The 26,015-nt window shown below is 39.8% G+C and overlaps 1 protein-coding gene across 1 annotated transcript in view; it reads left to right on the top strand.

The window, feature by feature from the left end:
• The window catches only part of LOC113578892 (ELKS/RAB6-interacting/CAST family member 2), a 162,673-nt gene that overhangs the window by 100,361 nt on the left and 36,297 nt on the right, over positions 1–26,015 (top strand). Inside the window, exons 17-19 of the mRNA XM_081703839.1 lie at positions 12,318–12,462; positions 18,842–19,003; positions 22,989–23,056. Coding sequence (XP_081559965.1) covers positions 12,318–12,462; positions 18,842–19,003; positions 22,989–23,015 — 334 coding nt within the window. The 3' untranslated portion in view covers positions 23,016–23,056. The remainder of the gene's footprint in view (positions 1–12,317; positions 12,463–18,841; positions 19,004–22,988; positions 23,057–26,015) is intronic.

Here is a 26,015-nt window from a genome sequence, read left to right as displayed (position 1 = left end):
ACCAGTGATCTCATGGGGTCCTTCGGGGCCACAACAACATGAGGAAGAAATTTCTCTTTAGTCGTACGTCATGGCAGGCATATCTGTATCCAAATAAAGAAAGAGTCTCAGTGAGGCACGTCCACTTCTAAAGTAATGCAACACCCTGTAAAGGCCTTTACTAGCACATTTAAAGCCATATAGCCAAGCCCAGGCTGACTAGGCTGGTATATCCTCATATAGCCAAGCCCAGGCTGACTAGGCTGGTATTTCCTAATGTAGCCAAGCCCAGGCTAACTAGGCTGGTATATCCTAATGTGTGCAAGAGAACTTACCTTGGAATGGTTGTGTTGCCTAAACCTTTGTGTGTGTGTGTGTGTGTGTGTGTGTGTGTGTGTGTGTGTGTGTGTGTGTGTGTGTGTGTGTGTGTGTGTGTGCACGCACATGTGTATGCGTGTGTTCCTGAGTCTCTTTCTCGTACACACAGAGTGTGCATGGTACTGGGCTCTCTGTAAGTCATGTAAGTCGACAGTATGATTTTATCCAGCCTTTGCTAGATTGAATCTTTCCCCAGTTGGCCAGTTCTGTTTTTTATCATCATAGAAATCTGTGCCTCTGTCAGCAAATGGGAGTTTTGATTTTGTGTGTTTTTAATGAAAAGCATTTTTTTAATCAGCCATTCATTGAGTGAGGAATGAGAGAGCAGAAAATCATAAGAATCCATTGAACATGTTGCAGAAAAGCAGAAGGAGGGAGGAAGAGAACAAGAAGGGGGTGGGGGGGGGGGACCTGAATGGACCTATTAGGGCCTCCGAGAGGGAACAATATGGCCAAGAGTGGAATTTCATCAGAGAACTGTAAAATGAATTCCCGAAAAGTGTTTCTGTGTGTAAGTGTGTGTACCTGTGAGCATGTGTGCACATGCATGGGTGTGTGTATATGCATGCATAAACTTCCTCCCTTAAGTAAATGGTGTTCTTCTCTAGCTGCTGTAATTACAAGGCAGGCTGAGTCAAGAGTGTGTTTACTCAGGCGGCAGCTCAAGATCAAGGCCAACACACACTCTCTCTCTCTCTCTCTCTCTCTCTGTCTCACACACACACACACACACACACAGACACACAGACATGCAAGTATGCATGCTATCCCAAGTGCACCTGTGGAAGTTACATCACTTTTTGATCACAAGGCAGGAGTGATGCATCATTCCATTATGACAGGATGGCTGACCGGCCGGACACACACCCCACACACTCACACAGAAGCACACTAGTCTTTAGGAATCTCCCATATCAGTGTTTACAAACTGTTCATTCATCCTGTCATTATTATAGATCGAAGGCATGACCAGACATATCAGCATTAGTCTGCATGTTGATAATGGTGAAACACGCCGCTCTCTAATCATACTAATTTGTATGTAGCATGTTCTCCTTAGACAGCTTCAGTATCTTACCACTGTGTATGGTGTGTGTGTGTGTGTGTGTGTGTGTGTGTGTGTGTGTGTGTGTGTGTGTGTGTGTGTGTGTGTGTGTGTGTGTGTGTGTGTTTGTCTGACAAAATGAATTCTGCAACCAAGACTTAGGTTGGTTCTGATATAATTTTGTTTTTCAGTACACTTAATAAGCACTCTCTCCGGGGCTTGGTATTTGAGTAGTCTCAGGAGTCAATTCAAAATCAAATATTTTATGAACCATTCATATTCTGCTAATTTTCGCAGTGATAATATTGTATGACACAAAATTTGTGTCCCCTTGACACAAAACATGGCCTAATGATATAGATTATGTATGAGAAAAGATTAACAAAACTCCAGTTGAAAACAGATCTCTTTGGAAATAAATTGTGATCAGAAAAAATAAACTACCTAAAAAAACCAAAGTGGTTTACTATTGTAGATACTTTAGTCGATGCAGGCAACGTCTAAAAAATATTCAGACATTAAACTACTTGAAGAGTCATCCCAAATATAAAAAAAACTAGGACTGTCCTGGAGTTGGAATGCATGCATTTCTCCACTGCTCTTTTTGAAAGCATGCTTAACACTTGTAAACATTTTTCTTTAACTACTCTGGTTGTTAAGAAAAAAAATACTAATTAAGGGCTGTGAGGAATCTGAGAACTGATAATTATTAGCAGATGTATGCTATATGTGACTATAATGCCATGTGTGTATGTGTGTGTAAGTGTGTGTGTTCGCATTTGGGTTCAGTCACATACAGGTTCAGTCATACAGTGCTTTGGTTGGGTTTTTTTTGGTTGTTTTTTTTCCCCTCCTCTGTTCTAGAAGAACAGGAAACAGGCCACTGTGCTTTGGGCAGTTCTACCAGCTGAGCACTACCAAATGTCAGAGGAGCGCGTACGAATATGTGCGCTAGGCAGAATGGGTGGGGGGGTTATACTCAGAAAAGGGAGTGGAAATACACTTCAGTCCCCTGCATGTTTGCATTACTGTTACTTTAATAGTGGTCAGCTCTGAGGCTGTGAAAGAACCACATTTCATCAGGTTGTTTCGTCAGATTTAAAAAAGAATGCGTATTGGAAAATCCCTCTAATCTGCATCCTGATTCATTGGGACAGATTAGGAGAGCTGAGGTGACAAAAGAAGCTAAAACCTTTATCTGCAAGGTCAGAGGTCACAGAGAGTTCATAAGGTGGGAGCTGCTTTGTTCTGGGAGATCCATATTAGAAGCTCTGTTGGTTGGGGATCACTAGAGGATCAACAGATCAAAGACCTCAGTCAGCAAGGTTCATCAATTTACAGACTCAAACTGTCTTTTTGGAAATGTGGTTCCAACCTAGCCCCATTACTCAGATCTTAGACCACACATGCTCATAGGTGTGCCTGCTTTGTGTCTGTTTTTTTACTGATGTGGAAATAGTGGTTGGTGCTTAAAAGCCAACTTGAGTTGCAAGGCTAAATATTGAATAAAGAATATGTAGTCTAATGATAATTTATCCTAGCCTAAATATCACAACAAAAAAGACTTCAAGAATTCAAGTTAGCCCTTTGGTTGAGAATCCTGGGAAATGACTGGTCATGTTCATGTTCAGGTTTTGGCGCTCCTCCCTCTATAATGGACATCCAACCAAAGAAAGAGGAAACGGTTGGCTTTGGTTTTCTTGCTTAATCCACTTTCTGAAGAGAGGTTGTCACTGGAGTCACATGCAACTATCTCTCTCTGTCTCTTTCTCTCTCTCTCTCACTAATGCCCTGGTTAGAGGCCATGTGGCTATTCTTGGCCAGAGTTAAAAAAGGGATGGGTAAAATATAGAAATGCATGAACAGGAAAAGGAATTGGAAGAGGAAAGAGGTAATTGAAGGGTTGAGGGTAACACTTAATGTTGTGTCATTTCTGCATATTTGTGTAACCCCCTTGAACCTAATATCTGACTGTGCTCTTAGAGAACAGGGGGACAGTTGGGGGGATGAAGATTTATTGATGTGGCTTGTTATGTAACAGTTGGAAAATGTTTTGGTGTTCTCAAAAAAAAAAAAAAAAACCAAAAAACAGCTCTATGCATTTGCCTGGGTCACAAGTATGCAGTTTGAGGAGTCCCTTTTCTTCAGAGTGCGGTTCTATTGCAATCAGAGATCAGGGTACAAAACAGTATTTACTGAACTGTCTCAGCGAGCTCTAAACACAAACAAAACAAACAGATCAAAATAGTCACAGCAAATATGGCAATTACCCAAGTTTCACTCATAATGGAGAATAAGGCCATAGGGCAATGATGGTGGCTTTTGTTATATTTTGTGACATTTCAGATGTTTTATGTGAACAGTGTTTCAATTTAGGACCACTGCTGAGTCCCATTTCTGTAGCATTCATGTGTGATGGATGTGTTCTAATAGTCAAATCCTAGTTGGGTTGAATTTCTCCTTACCACTCACCTGCTCAGATCTGCTCAGATCTGTTTAGCTCTCTGCACTTCAAAAAGATAATTTGGTGTAGTGTACACTATGCAAGAGCTGGTTAATACACTTCAAGCATGAGTCCAAATCTCACACAGATTAAGAGTGGTGATCCTTTTGGTAGTCACATGGAATCGCTCTAGAGTGCCAGGGTTTTACAAAATATGCTTTGATTTCAGGGCAGCACTTATTATTATTATTATTTAAAAAAAAAATAATTTTAATTGAAATTCATACAAACAATGAATGGAACGGGTTTTGGAGGAACACAGTGGTTCCATAGGATCCATGCATCCATGTTTTTTTTTTCCCTTCATTTATTTTTTGCTTGTTCCTTTCGTGTTTGGATACCTAAAATAGCAGTGCATACTAGCAGTAAATGTGTGGTTCCATAATTCTTAAAGGATGTGGTTGAAGAGTAATGATTCTCAAAATTCAATATTATAATATTATGTGTGCTTGTGTGTGTATAAGACTGTAAACATCTTTTACATACATCTTCCAATTATTTCTCAACCAAATATCATTCAGTTAGTAAAAAATACAAATGATGTATTAGTTTTGCAGATATCAAACAGGCTCCTAGAAAATCCAAAAATGAACCTTTTTAAAGTTATGGCTGAGGAGACTTTTAAAAAATTAAAAGACATAAACGATTTTGTATTTATAATCAACTCCACATCAGATTCTCACAGTAACAATATAACACTCAAGGTTTATGATAGTTATTAAATGTAAGCACACCCTGGATTCCTTGTAGGCTAATGAATATAGCCAATTCTCCCACTTCCGAAATCTTTTGACACAGGCCCTACTTTACATAATTCTGTAGTGTACACTTGGAGTAGGCTTCACAGTGCTCTGTGGATGGTAAATGGAGAAGGTTGTGGGACAAGTGCACTTCAGAGAATTTGTTTTATGTTACCATCACTTGTGCACTATGGAAGGGGGATCAGAGAGAGGGCTTTGGAAGTGTCTCTAGATCTGCCTGACTAGATTTTACCATAAGAGACACAAGCCAGCGTGTGTGTGTGTGTGTGTGTGTGTGTGTGTGTGTGTGTGTGTGTGTGTGTGTGTGTGTGTGTGTGTGTGTGTGAGGGGCATTACTCAGCAAACTGTTTACAGTAGGTACTCCTAGCTCTCTCGCTTGTGAAGGCCTGGGTTCCTTTAACTTGTCTGTCACTATGGAACGCAACCCAACTTTGGGCACATGTCGAAACATCTTTTGTTGGAAAATGTTCAGAAAATGTTTAGCTTTCATTTTTCATTCACCTGAAGTACAGTAGTGGGAATTGAATCCCACAGTGTTTTATTTACTTACTCTTTTAGCCTGTTTTATAAATGGATAGAGTGCTTTGAATAATTCAGCAACTCTTTCTATCTCTTTTTCTCTCTATCAGTACTGAAATGTTGACAGTTCACATGCAAGAAATATTCTTAAATCCTAAAGCCTCTAGCTCTTCAAAATATTGTTGGTAAAAAGGCACACAACATTAACACTTTTTAAAAAAAAAACATATCATGGATTGAAAATGTAGTTGTTACCATGTGTTTATGTGGATCCTTAGAGCGCACGCTGTGGATTTAGCAGGCCTTACTATGTCCATGAGGTTTCCATGAGAGTTGTATTTGGCCATTTGTTTATTTCTGCCCTAATGCTGTCCAGAGGCTGGCTGGACATTGTCTCGAGGTTGTCCAGAGGTTTCAATTCAGTAGCCTCATTTTTTGCCAGCTACTTACACTGTGAGTTTGTGAGATCATAACAGTGACATTGACCCTTAGTTCACCCTGATGCTTTGCACTATCATACTACTGTGCAAACTGCAGAGCTAACCACAGAAGCAGTACGAAAAGCCAAATACAAAGACAAATATGACAGCACGAACCCTTGCTAATTTTCACCAGAGAGCGTTCCCATTTAAAGAGACATTTTGGGGAGCTTAGGACAGAGGACATGCTGTCTGTCCCATGTGAAAAGAGGATCACTTTTGCAGATCACAGATTATTAGATTCTATGTGATTATTCAGATCACACAGATTATTAGATTACATTACTGGGGCTTTCAGATTTCATTAAATTATCTTCTTCTTGTCATTTCGGCCGATTTATTTTTGTAACACTGTGATTTTTGTAAACAGGCAGACACCCTCACAACCAAATGGCAAGACACAGAATATTTTCTGCTAGTCATTATAAGGGTGAGTTTTCAAATATGGGTCACCTGTGCACCATCACCCTGACTCAGTGTGTGTGTGTGTTTTAGTAATGATCATGCCATCAATATGGAACTGTGATTGATTGCCCACCAAGCCTTAGATCTACACATTTCCATATGTTTTTAGCATTATAATGCTAAAATGTATGATCATTATAATACTAAAATGTATAACATGATCCATATGTTATAACCTCTCCTTAGCACACTGAAGAATGTATCACATTTATCTATGTACTACCCCTCCTTTTGGCTCTTACATAAACACTCAGGCATGCGTGCACACACACACACACACACACACACACACACACACACACACACACACACACACACACAAAACCCCCCCAAAAAACGGGTTATCCTGCCTTTCTGACATCTCTCTTTCTGTAAAACAGGCCAGTCTATATAAATGGCCCTTGCCTTGTCTACTTCTCTGCCTTTGTAAGAGAATTTTTCAAGTTGTTGAAACAGTACAGCAGGCCACAGGGTGGTCACATACACAGGGCCTTGTGAGAATGCTGGGATTTCTGCTTGGCAGTTTCCCTCCTCAACTCACTGACACAGCATGCTAACAGCAGGTTAGCGCAGCAGGCTAATGGCAGATTAACAAAACAAAAATCTCATAGCAGACCAGCAAAAGTGACTGCGTAGTGCTACAGCATGTTCTCTATACAGTGATAAAACATAATAAATCCACTGATATCACTAAGATCTAAAAGTTAAAGAGCAACATTTTCATTACTAGCGTAGCATGTTATTTGCAGGCAGCTAAAGCAAGCTTAGGCCATGTGATTTTAGTCAAATAACAGTGCTTTGGAATAGAAGGTTCACAGTGGGGTGGTACATCAAAAGCCCCCCTGCCAATCTTCAGTTCCTTTAGTCAAGTCCATGTACTCTTCTAGCAGTTATATCATGGGTCAGTGCTGGTGCTACACACCATTTTATAGTCCACACATTTTATTTTTGCTCCAGGACCTACATAGATTAGCGTTCAAAGGTTGCAAGGCCATTTTATGTTCAGCATTATATTTACTCTGGTACATATTAGAAGTCCAGCACCAGTCATGGCCTAATCAATGAGTGTCTATCGATGAGAATGTGACTTTCTTCCATATGCTCTTTGCGTTCTCAGATTACGTTTTGACAACGAAGTGAGCCACAGCACAATTTGTTGGTCCCCTGGGCACAGTTCCGGGTGCATCTGTTCCGCCTGTCCCCCACCCCCTGCTATCTTGACACAGTAATAATTTCAGGCAAAGTCAAAACACAAATTATAAACAGATATTCTTCAAGCATGACGTGTAGAAATAACAGCACAAAATGGGCTGTTCTGATTTAATGCTGCCCAGGGTCTTAAATCCCCCCCTCCCCCCATGCACACTCTCCTTCCTTCCTCTTCCTCTTCTCCTTCTATCTGCCCGGCGCGCTCTCAGCTCTGGCAGCTGCCCTCACCTTTCATTATCATTCAGGAGCTCACCGTTTTTTTTTTTCGTTTTTTTTTGCATATGGAACCATCTGCTGTGTAAAGGTCAGCGAGCGAGCATGAAGGGCAGCATGATGTGCATGATGTCTTCATAAAGCATGTGACTCTGCTCCTGCCCCCGACTCCGGAGCATGTACTTTGTCCATCCATCATGCACCGCCGGCGGTGCTTGTCCAGCGCAGCCACGGAAATGCAATTAACTTCACGTGTCCAGCGTTCAGCCTTCTCATAGTGGAGTTCCGTACTTCAGAAATGCTACTGAGTAGAATTTAGAAGGGACGGAGAATAAATGAGAGAATGCTGAAAAGATGTTTGTTTTTAGGATTAGGATTTAATTTATTTTCTGGTAGTATTTCAGTTAGGCATGTGATCAAGTGAGTCATGTGCTGCACCCTTGTTTTAATGCTCTCCCATACAGTTAGCATGTAGTTAAAATACTAAAGAAAATGAAAATAGTTTTGCACCTGCTTTTCTTTTTGGAAAAGTCACGCCACTTGCAATGACATGAAGTCTCACTTTTTCACCCAGTCAAAACACTTTTGGTTAGTCCAAAAATATTAAATTCGGGGGTTAACGAGACAGAGTCAAAGATCAAAAAGCAATGGCTTTGGTACAAAGATGGCAAATAAACTGTCTGCATACATTCAGTTTGGGTTACCTTGTATATCATCACCATTGTTTTGTTTTCATTGACTGAAAAATGTAGGCGCCTTTCGGCTTGTAGTGGATTTATGTCGAGGGCAAAGCTGCTTTAGGTCCTTGGCCAAATGACTCTCCCAATTAATTGTGATTTAATACCCCTGCAAGAAATTAGACCTCTTTTTCCAAAAGGTCATTTAATTAGCACCATCAACTTTGAGGGATGAAGGTGGTGTTTCAAGATGGGGAGAGTTTTATGGACCAGCTAATCAAAATAATGCCCCTTTTTATGGTTATAGGAAGACATCTCTCAGCACTATCAGGCAGTGTTTCGTATCCTCCCCACTACACGCACATGGTGGCACGTGCTGGATTTCACTGTATTAATCACACAACTGGAAGTAGTTTTGCTTGCATTGAAGCATGGCCTCCACACTGCACTGAAAGTAATTGTCGGGCTGGCATTTCAGCCGACGGTCGTCCTCACGTTCCCTAAAAGAGGCACTTTATTGGAGTCCAGAGTGGAAGGAACCATTTGAGAAAGGGCAACTATGAAACCAGTGAAAGGGAGGAAATAATTACATGAAAAGGACACTGTTAGCATGAGACATGGTGTACACACTGAACATGACAGCTTGTGGTGCAAACCAGACCGTTCTTGGCGAATGTGTCGGAAGCAGCTGAAATCTCACACAAGGCTTTTAGCTGCTGTTCCCAAATAAAGTCCACATTTGTAGCAATGCTGCATTCTCTCAGGTATTCCAGTGGTGATGCTCTTGTTTCATTGGTGTTCATTTATAGTAGCACCCCATGCAAAATCCAAAAAGTAAAATTGATTCCTTGTGCCACAAAAAAAAGTAATAAATGAGAAATATGAGAAATCAAAGCAAAATGGAATCGTTGGTTCACAATGTTCTAATTTAATATTGGCAGCAGGCCTCTGATTTTATGGTCCCCTCTATCTTCTTACTAAAGGGGACGTTTACTCCAGCATCACTAAGTCACAAGTTTAGTAGTTCCAACTAGCCTGGCAACAGAGCGCCAGGGGAAATTCATATAAGGTATTGCTTAGTGAAGTTTTTTATGTTGTTGTTTTTGTTTTTGTTTTTGATCATATATGATCACATATGATCATCATATGGTGACAGATTGGTTCAGGCTTCTGTACTTCATTTCACTTTTCTTCTAGAATACCAGCGAATATGGAGTTGGTGTTTTGGACTTCTTATAAGGGCTTTCTCCTTATTCTCTCCTTTTCTCTGGAGATGAATAGGCATTGCTTCATGTTCCTTCTCTAAACAGAAAGGTGAATTGAGGTGAGGTGGCATGGAATATTACTATTTCTTTTCCCTCAGATGCCCTTTATGATAACAAACCTTCTCTCAAGGAATTGACTTCCGAGGACCATAAACCAGGGGTGGAGTCATACCTTATCTTCACCTCATAGACCGCACCCCAATATCCCTTTTTTTTTTTTCTTCAGTGTGTTCAGTGTCTGATGTTGTCATGGAAACATGCCCAATGTGCTAACGCCCAAAGCACTGTTCATGAACCCAAGACTCATTCCATGCCCATATACGCCCAAGAGGGATGGGGAGGGAAAAAAAAAAACTCAGATCACTAGTCACCTGTATTTAGACTTCTCCATGATACAGTAATGTATACAAGACCTTTTTCCAACCCAGGCCTCCACTGGCAAAAAAAACCCTGTCTCTGTGTCTCTGGTATACGTTAACAGCGTCTAGCATGAGCATAGCGTAATCCGGCTCGGGGGGGACCAGTTACACTCGTTTTCTCCCGCGAGTGTCTCTTTTTTTTCAGTCCTGTCGTGAGCTGTGCCAAAGCCCCTCTGAGCGGTCATGTTTTTCTGTGTGCGTGGGTGTGCATGAGAGACAGTGTGTGATTGTAATGCGAAGAGATGGTGAGTTGTTTCGGCTTTTAGCAAAGGATGGGAGAAATAACACCGGAGGTGTCGGGAGATGGAGGGATACTCTCATTGGTCGTACGGGGGCCGCTAAGATTAATTGAGCGATTAAGGTTTAAAACCCATGTCAGCACTCTGCAGTTCTAGGCTCCATTAGTCCAAGAGGAGAGAAGAATCCAGATGGTTCATTCAGATAATTGTACAGAAAACAGCAGCATTGGAATTCCATGTCAATAAGGCATGGAAAGTGCTGTTTATTTTGAGTTATTACTAAAGGGGACTTAAATCATGGAACAGAAATATCTTTCTTTCCTCTATTTTCTCTCTCCATCTGTCCCAGAGCTCCTTTAAACTCTTTGCATGTAACATGCTGTTGAGTTCATTGAGACACCTTTCAATTCAATGCTAATCCCAACAAGTGTGCTTTGGAGGAACAGTGGTGAGCACATCCATGGTAAGGCTGACATGTCCTCTGAGTCACAGCCTGGAATCTCCATTGTCTGTCTGAGGGGTGTCTGAATGACATTGTCTGAAAGACAATGAGTGTATTCAGATGTGTTTCAGCATGCTGAGAACTGAGGAGTGAATAAGGGCCGTCTAATGGCACTTTGCCTTTTTTCTCCTGAAGAACTACAACTTCACTTCACTTCACTTCACCATTCAATGGACAATGAACACAAGCTAATTGTTCAGTGATTGCTATTTTCAGTCTATAAATACTACGATGGCTGATTTATCAGGAAAATCTTATCAGGAAATCTTTCCAAAGAAAACACAGTATAAACATTCTGTTTTTGGCCAACTTTGCCAAATTTAACTTAATATTTTTAAGTTAAATATTATTCTGTTTAATAAATATTGCTGTCATATATTGTCATTGGTAATAAATAAAGTTATTAGCCCTTTGTTGAGACGTTTAGCCAAATAGAAATACGTAAAACTAAACAGACCACAAAACGTGTATTTTCATAAATTTCAAGCTGGCAACAAATAGTGTGCATATATGCATTTTAATTGATTAAGTAATGTTTGTGCTTTTCTAGTATAGCCAAACAGTAAAAAAACAGTTCAAATTCCTACACCACCATTTCTAAAAACTCTGAAAATGTGATGCTCTACCAAATACTTTTTTTCAGAAAAAAACACATTATAGAAACAGATTCCCATGGTTTAAAAAAATAAACAAATAAATTATTTTTAAAAAAACAGTGCGCTTTGGTTAATTTCTCAGAAATGAAAAAGTTCATATCAAGTTTATATAAAAATGTTCATTTGAAAAAGGTAAAGCCATTTATTCTGCAATACCTTAAATCCAACACTGAATGACATATATTTATGAGCTGTTAAGCAACCTTACTGTGACTCAAGCACCACATGTACTGCAAGTACTCTTATTTGAACCCATCTCTCTTCATCACTATTGCCGAGGGGATTTTACTATTCAAGTGATTCTCAAGACATATTCATGACTAGAGGGAATGAAAGAAGCAGAAGCAGAACCGTGTAACATTTTGTAGCAAAATGATCATTATTATTCTGATTCCCTGCCATTTAACTATAACTGCCTTACAATGACATTTCTCAGAATGCAGCCAAGATCTGTGACCTGCAGTGCTGGTTCTCAGTCAGTGTGTCTTAGCATCATAACTGAGCCAACAATCATAATGCCAGAATAGACAAACTGAGCTTTAAATCATTAACCCCACGTGCAGTCTGAGGTTTATCACCTGAAAGTGTGTGTGTGTGTGTGTGTGTGTGTGTGTGTGTGTGTGTGTGTGTGTGTGTGTGTGTGTGTGTGCGCGCATGCACGAGAGCATTTGTATGTGTGTATGTGATAGAAATGGAAGAGTTACTCTGCAAAGTATAATGACAAAGCAGAGATTGGTGACGATTCTCTGTCTAACCCCCGGCAAACAAGCAACCATTAGACAAGAATCTCTCTGATGACAGGAAGAGAGCTGGGGTTGTGGGTAGTGTGGTTCGTTGGTATGTTAACCATCACAGCGCACCTGCCGGCCGGCTAGCCTCCCCTGCTGCGCGATTGTGTGTGTATTTATGTGCCTAGATTACAGTATTGTACGCTTGTATCTGGTATTTGTTAACGTAATGACTTACCGTAGGTCGTAACCCCCCTTATCCTCCTCAATTTCCCACCAGGCACCAGGCCCTGTTGGCAGCCATCAGCGAAAAGGATGCTAACATCGCCCTGCTCGAATTTTCCACTTCCAACATGTTGAATCAAGACGAGTTGATGGCCCTAAAAAGAGAAAAGGACATTCTCATGTTCCAAATCAAGCAGCAGGTAAAAGTCTGAGTGGCACAGTTATAAGGAGCCTACCTGCATTATACATGAACTACATTCATGTTTGTTTGTTTGTTTGTTTCTTGTTAGGTCTCGCCAATTACCTAATAACATTTTCTAATAGCAGGTCTCTTCCGTCGCATAACAGCAATGGCCAGCAATGGGAAGGCAATGACCAAAACACACCTATTCTATGATGACTATAACTGACCACAGCATTAAGATTGTTGGTCACATACTGGCATACTGGGTTTTTTTGTTGTTGTTGTTGTTTGTGCAAAGATGTAAAATACTAACCATTAAAATTTGTCTGATCTAGGCTGACCCAAAAGCTGAAATGTGGCATAATGCTTTGGGAGAGTGTTCCCAGTGAATGTATGGCCAAGTGTATACTATTGTCTATATGCACCTTTATATTGCCAAGTAGTTCTTTTACATGCGCACCATCTGGGTTACCATCATACCATCATGCCATCATACCTCATCCAATGTACCATCATCTTCACTGTGTAGAAATTGTTACTCTCATAACATCTATAATTGGACAGTCGATCCTTTGAAATATCCAGTGATTTGCCTTCTCTGAATTGATAAGCAATTCATTTACATTCTGGTGATTGTCATTAAGTTTACCGTAGAGTTTGGACTATGACCTGGCTGGCTATTGATTGCGTTACTTATGTAGGTTTAATGAATGTGATAAATCATTTAGGTCACTACAGACCACGTCATTGGTTTTGCTGGTGGCTAATGCTAACAAGTCTGAGTCAGACTGAATTCTGGGAACAGTGGAGGGATTTGTAGGCTAAACAGATGCCTTTTCTGTTTTCCCAGGGCTCCCAAAGAGTAAGCAGCTGCAATACAGTCTCAGGAAAGAAATCCCCAACCAATGACCAATTATTTTCAATGTGTCTTACAATATTGTGCATGTCATTTGGTGATATTTTAAAACCTGATTTGTATATACTAGAAATTATTTATATATACAGTGTGAGGTAAGATATTTTGCATATCTGTTATTTTTCTTGCTTCAAGCAAGCTTTTTTATAATTAGTGTCATGGATTAGGAGACTACTCTTAACAAACTGTTCTTAACAAACTGTGTGGATGTAACTAACATGATATCAAGGTCCAGAAATATTTTGAACATAAATACATTGATACATCAGAATTATGGTTAAAAAAATGCTTAGCTCTTTTTGTGCTGAATTGATTCAATTTATTTATACAACCAAGTCAGAATTATATATCTAAAACATCAGGATGGAAAAATAATTATTCACTAATTTTATCAATGCATTGATCTGGCTCGAAAATCAGACTAGTCATTCAGAAAAGAAAGCTTGAAATGTAATATATCTGTCAACATTCTGCCATGTAAAATTCATAACAATACATAGTGCCAGGAAATCCAATGACTTAATCTATTCAAACACATGCATCTCCACCACTAGGTGGCCCACATGAGGAAATGAAACATATTTAGCAACCTCTATATGTAATCAGACTGTATCAGTGATGGTAGTCTGATTTGCATACACACACACGTATTTATATATATGCTTGTGCTATATATGATTTACTTTCATGCAGTACAACTTCCATTGAAGTCTGTATGCATGCATGCATGCAGTTTCAAAGTAAATCCAGACTGACCCATTCCTTCACAGTAGCCTTAAATCAGGGATACTCAGATACACATACAAGTGCATACAAACTTGTCATCACACGCATGAACACCATACTCTACACTAGAGCCACACAGATTTATCACAGATTTAAAACAACAGCACTTCCCACTAAAACATAGTCACATGACCTCCTTCCATGGCCAGACAATTGTGACAATGTACGAACATGCCTAACCAAGTGGAAATGAGCACCAGCGTTCAGTCAAGTGATGCTCTCATATATGAAAATACACTGCTTGCATTAGTTATGTCCACTCTGCTTCTGCTCTTAAAGGCATGCAGATGTAAGGTAATATACAGAGTGTATAGAGTGACCAGTAGAGTTTTGCTGTACTTCTGCAATTTCACATGAAATTTATGGCAAAGTGAACTATGTCTTCAGTGGAGTCTGTCTCTCCAACTCTTTCCCTCCTACTCCCTTGGACCTTTTCTCTGTGAATGCTGAATGCACACACTTGCACACATACATATTAGTCTTCACTTTGTAGTGTACTTTGTCAGCCATTAGACAATTTGCTGACAGATATCCTGACCAGGACCTGAGTAACAAGTCAAGGTCAAATACTGGAGATTGCCATCTCCTTGCTACACATGCACGCGCACACGCACACACACACACAAACACACACACACACACACACACACACACACACACACACACACACACACACACACACACACACACATCTTATCACACATCACATGCATAGACAGTGGAAGGAAGAACATGTGATCTAGTAGTGATGTGTTCCAAATGAATTAGAATCATATCATCCACCCACAATTTTCAACATTAAAAATGAACACTCTGGACACTATGAGAAAAAAGAGAAAAAGTAGAAACATTACTGCTCACTCCCACCATTAACATCCTCATAACATATGCATTAAGCTTATTTGGGTCTCCTGGTTTTGTGGTCCTCTATTTTGTCTCCATATGCACACATTCATAAACATAGACAAGCACACATTATAGACTGCATCCTATCCATTCGCCTCACTACCTGCAGAGTGGGTCTCCATAAATCAGTCTGAGTTTAGAGTGTTCTGCCAGTCCCTACACTGTGATGGATGCTCACTGGCATTCCTTACTTTGATGTCAGAGGGGAACGTTGAAGACGGTGTTCCCAAGGGTGCATCCCTTCTGATAGCTGGTGCTAGAGTACTCTGTAACTGTACACTGGTGTATTTGTGTGTGTGTGTGTGTGTGAGTGTGTGTGTGTGTGTGTGTGTGTGTATGTGTGTGTGTGTGTGTGTGTGTGTGTGTGTATGTGTGTGTGTATGTGTGTGTGTGTGTGTGTGTGTGTGTGTGTGTGTGTGTGTGAGTGTGTGTGTGTGTGTGTGTGTGTGTGTGTGTCAACCACAAGGGTATTGGAATTTGGAGAGCTCTGTAACAGATGACACTGATCATCTCTGTCAGACATCCCCTGATTTCCCAATCTGTCTCAATCTCTTCAATCTCTCTGCCCAGGCTAATGTCTAAATGCTGCATCATGTGTTTCATCAAGGGATGATTTTTATGACAAAAAGTCATTCTTCAGATGTGCTATTGTAACTGACTGATTGGCAGTGCCACCAGGCCAATTATTACCCATTTTACAGACTTCCACTGAAAACGTAGTAATAATAGTAATTTGATTTACATTTGTTAAGCTATAGCCATTGTGAAAAAATAAGTTTTTTAGTGCAGAAATTATCTTCATCCATGGATTCAAATCAATGATCAAAGTCATCCCTGGCACTTGAAAATGGTCTGTTGTCAGTCCAGCAGTGTGCAAAGACAGCTCAGATATCTGGAGAGGTCTTGCAGAGAGACTGTTGAGGTTTTGGATTTAAAGCACAGTGGCAAGAGGCCTGCACATCTACATTCATATGTAATTTTTTTCTAAGACTTCTCTTTTTACAGTAAAGATCTGCAGATAGTTCAAGTGCTTGGTAATACAGCCAAACAGCAATCAGTAATCAACAACTGAGCTGCTGTGTATTTTTGCAACTGTGTGAGGGAATTTTTTTAAATATTCTTTTTATTCTAAAAATAATTATTTTCACCTGTACTAGTACTTTTTTTGAGCAAGATAATTCAGTGCTCTGTTTATACACACACACACACACACACACACACACACACACACACACACACATAGAGTGGATATGAGTGTGCTCACATGTTTAGAATACCATCTAGTATGCTCAAAGTATATGACAGTGTGCATGTTTTAAGTCTTTTGAATACATGTTCAATTGTGACAGTTTACAGTGTGTAAACCTGGCTGGAGATCATTAAAAAGGTGTTTACCTAGAGCTTGTAGTAATTAACACTAATCAGTCTCACATTCCAAGACTACTGAGCATGCTATTATGGAAGATATTACAGTAAAGTTGAGTTACGAATTAAGACCACAAAGGCCCAGTGCTTACTCAGGGCTCCATGAAATTTGTGAAAATGCTAAGATATCTCAAATTGTGTAGATACAGTATTGCAATATGGGAAAGTCTGGTCAAAAATGTACTCAGAGATACTCAAAACCACTGTGATAGATGTGTCTTCAGGATTGATTAGGAATCTTCAGAGTTCAGTAGGGAGTTTTTTATACTTGGCATTGAGTGAGAATGCATGGCATCACCGTACCCTTTAATGTCTTCTAGACATCTAATTTCTCACACTTCATTAAGATACATATATACAAGCACACACAAGTTAAGGTTTGCCCTTGCGGCACTGAGTTGCACAATTTGAATGTCTTTCCTTCCAAGGTAGTACATAGCCCAATGAAAACATCCATCTGTTCAAACTCTTTATATTTTGTGTGTGTGTGTGTGTGTGTGTGTGTGTGTGTGTGTGTGTGTTGGATACAGAACTGTAAGAAAGAAATAATAATGTGCTAAAAATATCAGATGCATTTTTACAATTGACCACTATACAGAGAAATATATGAATGCATGTGTATGCAAAGATGTTAAAATAAAGAGTTCTATAGTAATGGCTAACTAATTGCTTGCTTACTAGCAATGAAAATAACAGTCTTACAGTCCCATTTGTGCATTACAATTTTTATCACAATTTCCTTATTCATGTACATAAAGGGACATATGTACATATTCTAAGATTGTGAGTTCACTAGAATATGGGGAAAGACTTTTATTTTAAAATTTTCCATCATGCAGATGTCATTTTGGACCTGTGTGGGAAGTAATGGGGCATTCACTCAGCAAAGGATATTGAACCTTGACTTTTTGCCTCCTCTCAGTGCAAAGAATGAATTAAATTATTTAGTTATTCATTGCATTTATATGTACATTGAATAATGAGCTGATTTGGAGCTATTTGTTATTTAAGTCACATGCTGACACACGTGCACTCAGGTTATCTACTTTATGCTCGGAGGTGATGATAAGTCTTATGGTGCATACTACCCAAAGATCATGTCCTGAAACAGAAATGGTCATATAACGGCACTGACCCACATAGGACATCTGCTGATGTCTGTCAGCTCCTGAGGTCACCATGGAAAAGAAGAGAGATCGGGGGGAAATAAAACAGACCAAACTAATACGTAGTGTGTCTACCTTCCGTTCTGAGGCAAAGGCAGGAGAGTATGTACCTTCCAAGACAGCAGTGATCTGTGATGCAGCCAGTCCCATGACAGTGCGCAGGCTAATTCTCCACGCTAAACACGTCTGGGACTGGAATTCTCCACAGCAGGCATTTGTCTCCAAGCAAGCCCAGTCTGTCATTTGGCCCTTAACAGTCATGTCACTGCATGGACCATTAACTTTAATGTGAACCTTAAAAGTAATATTTAACCTTTGCCCCACAGATGCCAGTGCTGGATGATAGCATTCAAAATGTAGTTTCCATTTTAGAGGCGCCAAGCTTGACCTCCAGCCTCCAGTGCTAATGGGCTCGTTTCATCTCTCCGCATTGTTCGCTCATTCACTTGTATGTTTTATTATTTTCTTCCTCTTTCATTTTACCATTTCCTGTTTTTTTTATATATATGTGTTTTATAGTGTGGATGAGTAAAGGAAGAAATGCAAGGTTTCAAGGATTCCTTTCTCAAAGGTGTGTTTAGAGAGCCTAGTGTCGATTTGTCGGATTTGAGAAAGACATGCACATTGCAGTCAAAAGGGGCCAGATGTTTTTCAAAGCATATTTGACTGGCATGCAGTTGATTGTTTAATGACCATTGCTGAAAAAATTGATCGTTAGATTATAAACATCTATGTTATCTCCTGCTAAAGTCCTCTGGCACGTCACCCATCCCAAACCTCTTGGTCAAAATGCATTTTTCTGTGTAATTTTAATCAGTTTTAATGAATGATAGGGAAAATTGCCCTCATTTATCATGTGTATATGCATTTCTATAATGCAGTGGCCAGCATCATGCACAAAATAAATACCAGTTAACTTTTCCCCGACAGAAATAATTTAATCCAATTAATGCGCAATTGTGAATATGCACAATGTCCAACAGAATTATAATATTTTTACTAGATGCTTGAACTCATCCAATATGTTGCCTGTCATAATTCATAACATGAAGCTTTTTTTTTTTCAGGACTCCTACATGTGCACTCCTGATAATTTTTAACAAACCTGCTAAGCTTTGAAAGTGTTTATACATCTGCAACTGTTGCTTGGGAGACAGATTGATCTTTTTTGTTTTCTGTTTTTATTTATTTTGCAGACACAAAGCAGGATGAAGCTCATTGCGGAAAATTACGAAAATGGTCATCTTCATCCCCATCATTCTCTTCATCTTCAGCATGGACACCTGGGAATAATTCACCACCGTGGACCACCGAGAGTGCAACCTTCATACACCAGCCACTGTCCCCACCTAGAGCAGGTAAGACACACACACACACACACACACACACACACACACACACACACACACACACACACGCACGCACACACACGCACGTCTCTAGGCCTGCTTAACAGGTCAAGGTGTAGTTGGTATGCCGTAAATAGATGTTTGGAGGTTTAATAAGTCTTGGTGCAGACTTTGGGACTTGACTAGACTTGACCTCACCCATTCTGGCACTGAAAGGTGACCCAGTTCCAGTAACTGCCTCCAATCGCCATCACACCACCATTACTCAGCAATTCTGATGAAAGTGTATCATAGATTAGATCAGCCCCAGATTCTTTTGCACACAGCAGAATTTGTCCCTAAATGACCAAAGGAAAGAAAGAGAAACTTTGCCTGATTGGCTGTTCGATTACAAGCTGTTACTGCAAATTCCTGCCATGTGGGTGCTACTGATATCAGAATGCAGCCTTTTGAAAAATGAAACTTACCCACCCACACACTCACACACACATTCTCTAAATCAAGAATTTGAATATCTAGGAATCTGGGGGTGTTTTCCCCTTTTGCTTTAATGTATGCTGTTTGAAGTGGATATGGGGGCATTGTACTAAATCACAGCTGATTTACAATGAGCCAAACAGAGCACTACTATCATTGAATTTCGTGTAGATTCACACCTTTGAAAGCTTATAATTTAGTTAATTCACGCGTGTTTAGATGTGGCATTTTTGAGAACACAGACACACATACACACACTCTCACACACAAACACATATAAACTGACTTCATGTGTATCATCTCCAGCTTTCCTCAGGTCAAACAAATGCCTTGGCAGTGAGACAGCTAGCTGTCATCATCATTGTGTGTGTATGTGTGCACAACTTGGGCAGGTGAGAGAAGGCTGTATTCCAGACACTGACGGATTATAATCATATCAAGTGGGAGAAAGATTAATTATCCACTCATTCTCACTGTCTTGCAACCCACATACACACGTGCACCCATGGGCGTGCACACACACACACACACACACACACACACACACACACATTCCATCAGTCATAGTCGTAATACAGTAATAACTGTGAGATTTATGGGAGCCAGGGGAAGCCCTCAGCAGCGAGAGAGCTCCTTTTCAGTGTCAGAGAGACCCTGCAGCCCACACATAGATTAAGTTTTGCTATCAGACTGAGTCAAAACATAACACCTTTCTGTTGCTGTCACAAAACAATTTGGTCCAATATATATATTGTAATAAATGTTCAATTAGTCTTCTTAAAAATGCAAATGAAAAGCAGATCAAAATGTATGAGCTGAAGAAATGACTTTTTAGTTCAAAAGCTATAAAAGCACAAAGCTTTCCACTTGGTTAATTCAATCAATCACAAGGAAGTGTATTGGGACGCAATAGTAATTTCTTGCTACCACTAAAACTCTCTTGGTGAATGCACACACACACACATACACACACATACACAGACACACACACACACGCACACACACACGCACACAACTATATACCAGGTGTAGCCAATTATTTTGGAGTGATTCACCGCATGGCCATGCGTGTGCTCCCACATGCAGTACTCATCCGCTGGTTTATAGAGCATGTAGCTGAACCAGGGTCATGGTGGAGCTTTGAGAAGCATAATGCTGGTGAACCTATAGCCTTTATCTGGATCAAAGGTGAAGCCCTAGCTATGCCAACAGCTACAGCACCGGGCTTCAGTGTACTTTTATCTTAGCGGTGTAGGAATACTGTCACCTGGTCTGAGTCTCTGTGATCTGGATCACTTTGTGAGAAAACTGCACATAGCATAACTGTTGCTCTTGACTGCACTTGCACGTGGTGCACATAGACACACTACTTTTTCACACAAACACACACACACACACACACACACCCACACACACACGCAAAGCGCATAGAGTACATGATTTAAAGAACCATAAATGCATTCAGTAATCTTATCACAGTGTTGCCTCCCTAAACTTGTTAGAAACTTTTTATATTTCCATTATAGTTAGTAGAATGCAATGTTAATATTGCAAAATTTACTTTAAATAGTTTATGTAGTTCTAAATTAAAAACCATGCCAACTCCAATTGCACTCCAATCGGCACTTACCGTATGTGTAAAGTTTCATATCAGATGTTAAACATGTAAATATTTTTCCTCCAAATGTCATTTTGCTACACTCTTAATGGAGACGAGCTTTATGGAGCCTGCACTGGTCCAGCTCAGGCCTTACTCTATCAGCGCTCTAGGAGGGGGCCAGCTAAGTGTGTGTGCTATGCTGAAAGCACGTAGACCTTGTTAAAGGTATGGGGGAATAACAGAAGAGCCTGTAAAAGTCTGCTCGTTTTACGGTAAGATTGTAAAAGTACAGATGGAAATGCTGTGCACTGTAATGGACTGGAAGAGTGAGTGGCATGTGGAGCATGCTGGGAAAGCATGGCTAAACAAATCTAAAGTTGGTAGCTAAGCAGAGAGAGTAAAAAGAGGGCGTTGTTTGAGAGACCAAAAGAGAGAGAATGCGAGCTTAGGTGAGCATGTGTGGTTCATGGAAAACATGGAAATTTTTTTATATCCCTCATTTGAAACACACACATGCCTGCATTCACACGCAGGCCACACCAACCATTTCTCTTGTGCTGCTGCTCTCTCATCTCCATATGCGACCCCTCAACCTTTGGCCTTTGCAGGGAAGTTCACCGCAGGTCAGGACCATACTCCTGAGGTGCGACTGTTTTTCTTTCAAATACACTCATCCTCATCCCTCCTGAATCTGCCTCTTTTATCTGAGCATGATTAATCACTCTATTTGTTTTCTTCCGAATGAGAGCAGCAGAGAGGGAAAGACAGAAACAGAGAGACAGACAGACAGCGAAGAAGGGGGAGGAAGAGGGTGATTAATGATGATGAAGAGCTGGAGACTGTTGCCTGGCCAAGCCTATTGGATGGAAAGATATTCTCAGAGCCATTACAAACAGATATTTCTTTCTCAGTCTCTCTCACACACAAATACGACAACACAAACACACACTCAGAAGCACAGACTCACACACATATCAACATTAGAATGTACATGCATAATTGTATCCACATCCAAATAAACAATCATGAATATTCTGTCATTGAATCCTCTTTAATATAGATCACACATGCACACAGAGAAAGATGGGGGGGGGGGTGAGAGAGAGAGAGAGAGAGAGAGAGAGAGAGAGAGAGAGAGAGAGAGAGAGAGAGAGAGAGAGAGAGATACACAAGACCACAACACTTTCTATAACTACCAGCTCTTTTGGCCATGTCTATCATGTAATGTTTGACATGAGTAAGATATAAATAAGATGTGAAGATTGAGTTCTGTTTTATTGAACTGCAGTAATGATCACTTGCTCACTGTCATCAAGGCTAATCCATTTATGACTACAAATCCCCTAATGACAACAATGTTAGTGATGGTACAGACGCAAGAACACCTTAGATGCTAATTGAGTGGGTGCATAAAGGATTAGATCTTAATACTTATGTTCATATTAGCTCAAGTAAAATATTTTGTTCAAAGAAAACTTTCTCTTTTTGTGTTTTTGATGTTTTACTTATTCTTTAATGTTTACTTAGTCTTATGAACCTAGTAGTTACATCTAATCAAACAAATAAAGTGGCATGTGGTAACAATACTAAAACCATGTTAATATCTTTTCCACAATGGGCTGCCTCTAATACAATAAATTGCACAAACATAAGATATTTTTGGCTGTGTTCACTTCATCTGGCTCCCTCCCTTATAGCACCCTTCAATCCAAAGCAGTAAACAGGGTGATTAATGATGGTGCACATCAGCTGGATTACATTAATCTTCTACTCGACCTTATTTCTCTGACACACACATGGCCATGCACAAATACCCACAGTGGAATGCTCAGTTTTATAAAACACATGCATATTCTGTTATGCTTCACTCATATTATGGGTGTATATCTTATGAAAATGGATTTCTTCTCATCTTAGGATGATGAAGAGGGCATCTGGGCGTGATTGTTGCCATGGTAATCAGTGCTCCTACTGCTAGCCAAAAGGTGAGTAATGAAGAATGATGCTGATGATGGCATTTATGAGAATGATGAAGCTCCAGACTTTTCTTTTCTCTGGCTGGACCAGGATCTCTTAGTAACTGCTTACATGTAGTGGCTAGCTGGGAAATATGAGGTTGGGATCAGGAAATGCCTAAATAGCACTTAAACTGTGTCCATTGGACCCAAGTTAATCCTAAAGCAGAACTGGAATTACTGTATGCCACAAAGTCCCATACATGTATGCATACCCCAGACCATCAACCGTTTACAGTTTATGCCTTATTAAAATGGCAGACTGAGAATAACCAGAGAACTTCTCCCATACACACCAGCAAGGTTTAACATGCTAAGCCTACCTGGAGTGTATGGAGAGGTTAGTATTAATTAGAAAGCTCCAGGTTATTTATGGTTAGCCTAAAAGCATGCGGTAAAGAATGTTGGATCATAAAGGGCAATCTCTGTTTCCACAGTGAGATATGCTGCAGTACATACACACAACAAACGCACCAAACAAAATAATGCAGAGACATGCTCATGGAGTCAAGTACAAATATCCCAAATACCAAATATAAATTTAAAGCCAGAAAATGAGGCATTTTCTGTAAGTTAATAAAAGCAATTTAAACAATTTAAACTTGATTTGCTTTGATTAGCTTACAGAAAATGCCTCATTTTCTGGCTTTAAGTTTAAATTTGGTCTTTATATATATATTTGGTCTATATATATAATCGCTTTGATTATCTTAGTAAAAACTCATCTGGACTTAAAAGCTTCATTTTATTGTATTGGCAGCAAAAGGTTATGCATTAGCATCAAAATCATCATTATTCCATATGGAAATGGATATGCAGTCTAAAATATTACAATGTATCTTAATATTAAATTGTATGGATGGTTGTGAATACTGCAGCAGAAGGACAGAGATCATTTGCACAGAAGGACAGAGTGGTACATTAGTGTGGTATATCAAATGGATAGTTTTTCATAATGGGTGGATGTGGATTCCTTGAAGCACTAAAGTTTCTGTTAATTTTTTGTAACTATATCCACGATATGCCTACATTCCATCATGCCTTGCACGACATGTATGCAAAATCTGGGAAGCCAGAAACAGATTCAGTAGCTAAATACTAGGCTGCTCACAATAAAACTGCATTAAAGTAAGGTGATATTGTGTTACCTCCTCCTTCTATGATATTTCTATACTTCTATTGATGTAATGTATTCCATCCAATGGGGCAATGTGAAGCTTTTCTTGTCTCCGGTTCACACTCAGCTACTGGTATTCTCTTTTAGGCAGTAGGTATGTTCCAGTATACAGCTAGGCAAACACACACACACACACAGACACAGACACACACACACACACACACACACACACACACACACACACACACACACATACATGCTTTTATATATATATATATATATATATATATATATATATATATATATATATATATATATATATATATATATACATATATATATATATATATATACATAGATATATATATATATATATATATATATAGATATATATATATATATATATATATACACACTAACTCGCCACTTTATTCGGTACACCAACTGTTCCTTAACACATATATGTAATCAGCCAATCGTATGGCAGCAACTCAATGCATTTAGGCATGTAGGCATGTCAAGACGACTTGCTGAAGTTCAAACCGAGCATCAGACTGGGGAAGAAAGGTGTTCAAGTGACTTTGAAAATGCCATCGTACTTGGTGCTAGACGGGCTAGTCTGAGTATTTCAGAAACTGCTGATTTACAGGGATTTTCATGCACAACCATTGAGAGAATGGTCCAAAAAAGCGAAAATATCCAGTGACAATGTCCTGAAAGAAAATGCCATGTTGATGCCAGAGGTCAGAGGAGAATGGCCAGACTGGTTTGAGCTGATAGAAAGGCAACAGTAAGTCAACCAAGGTATGCAGAAGAGCACCTTTGAGCACACAACACTTCAAACCTTGAAGTAGATGGGCTACAGCAGCAGAAGACCACACCCTGAGCCAGTCCAGTCAAGAACAGGCAACAAAGGATGCAATTTGTACAGGCTAACCAAAATTGCTAAAAGAAGCTTGGAAAAACATCATCTAGTCTGATGCTATCGTATCAATATGGACCAAAATATACTGATAGCCTAGATCTTGGACAGCCTTGATCCTGGAGCCTGGATCTAGATGAACCCTATTTTGTACCTCTTCAGACCTTGTGCTTCTCAGGTACCATCATTGGTGTTGGTGCATGGACTCATTGTCTGGTAGGGGTGATGATGATGATGATGACGATGATATTCCATGGCTTGTGCTGGCTCCCCTTGCCGTAGCAATTGTGTTATACCCCGTCAATATAGTTGTGAGAGTTGTTTCTGTGTTAGCCTTTCATTTCGACAATCCTCTATTCTCCACTCTGACCATGAGTGTCTTCTATTTATTCCAGTAGCCCAAAAACATCTGAAGCAGGCGTCCAAGTCGGTGTGACTCTTGTTTTGAACTCATTGTTTAGTGAGGTAAAAGGCTATCAGGGTTCAAGCCCCCAATTTCCTGTACCAAAGTCAGTGATATAACCCACTGATCAACCAATGCCCTGATTGGAAATGCAAACTTCTTGCTTTCAGTATCTCCTTTCTCTGCAAACACACAAACAGGATTTGTGGTTACCCCAGGATTTAGTAACTCTCTTCACATCTAAACAATCTATGGTTCTTACAAGCAGTGCAGTTTTGGATTATTCTCTTTCTTATTTTAGAACATTAAATTGTTGGTGAATCTGCAAAACCTGATCCATTGCAAGGATTTGGAGTTGGAGGAGAATGTACTCTGCTCTGATCAGCTGGTCTCAGGTTGCTTTTTGATTGCAGACTCTTTGTTTATTTTCCTGGCCATGGTGATTCTCTTTAATGAAAGAGGGATGTTTTTTTCCTGAGGAGAAAGA

Source organism: Electrophorus electricus, chromosome 20 (genome assembly GCF_041902795.1).
Source record: "Electrophorus electricus isolate QZ-2024a chromosome 20, ASM4190279v1, whole genome shotgun sequence".
In the NCBI taxonomy this organism is placed as follows: domain Eukaryota; kingdom Metazoa; phylum Chordata; class Actinopteri; order Gymnotiformes; family Gymnotidae; genus Electrophorus; species Electrophorus electricus.
This window is presented reverse-complemented; position numbering and strand designations above follow the sequence as displayed.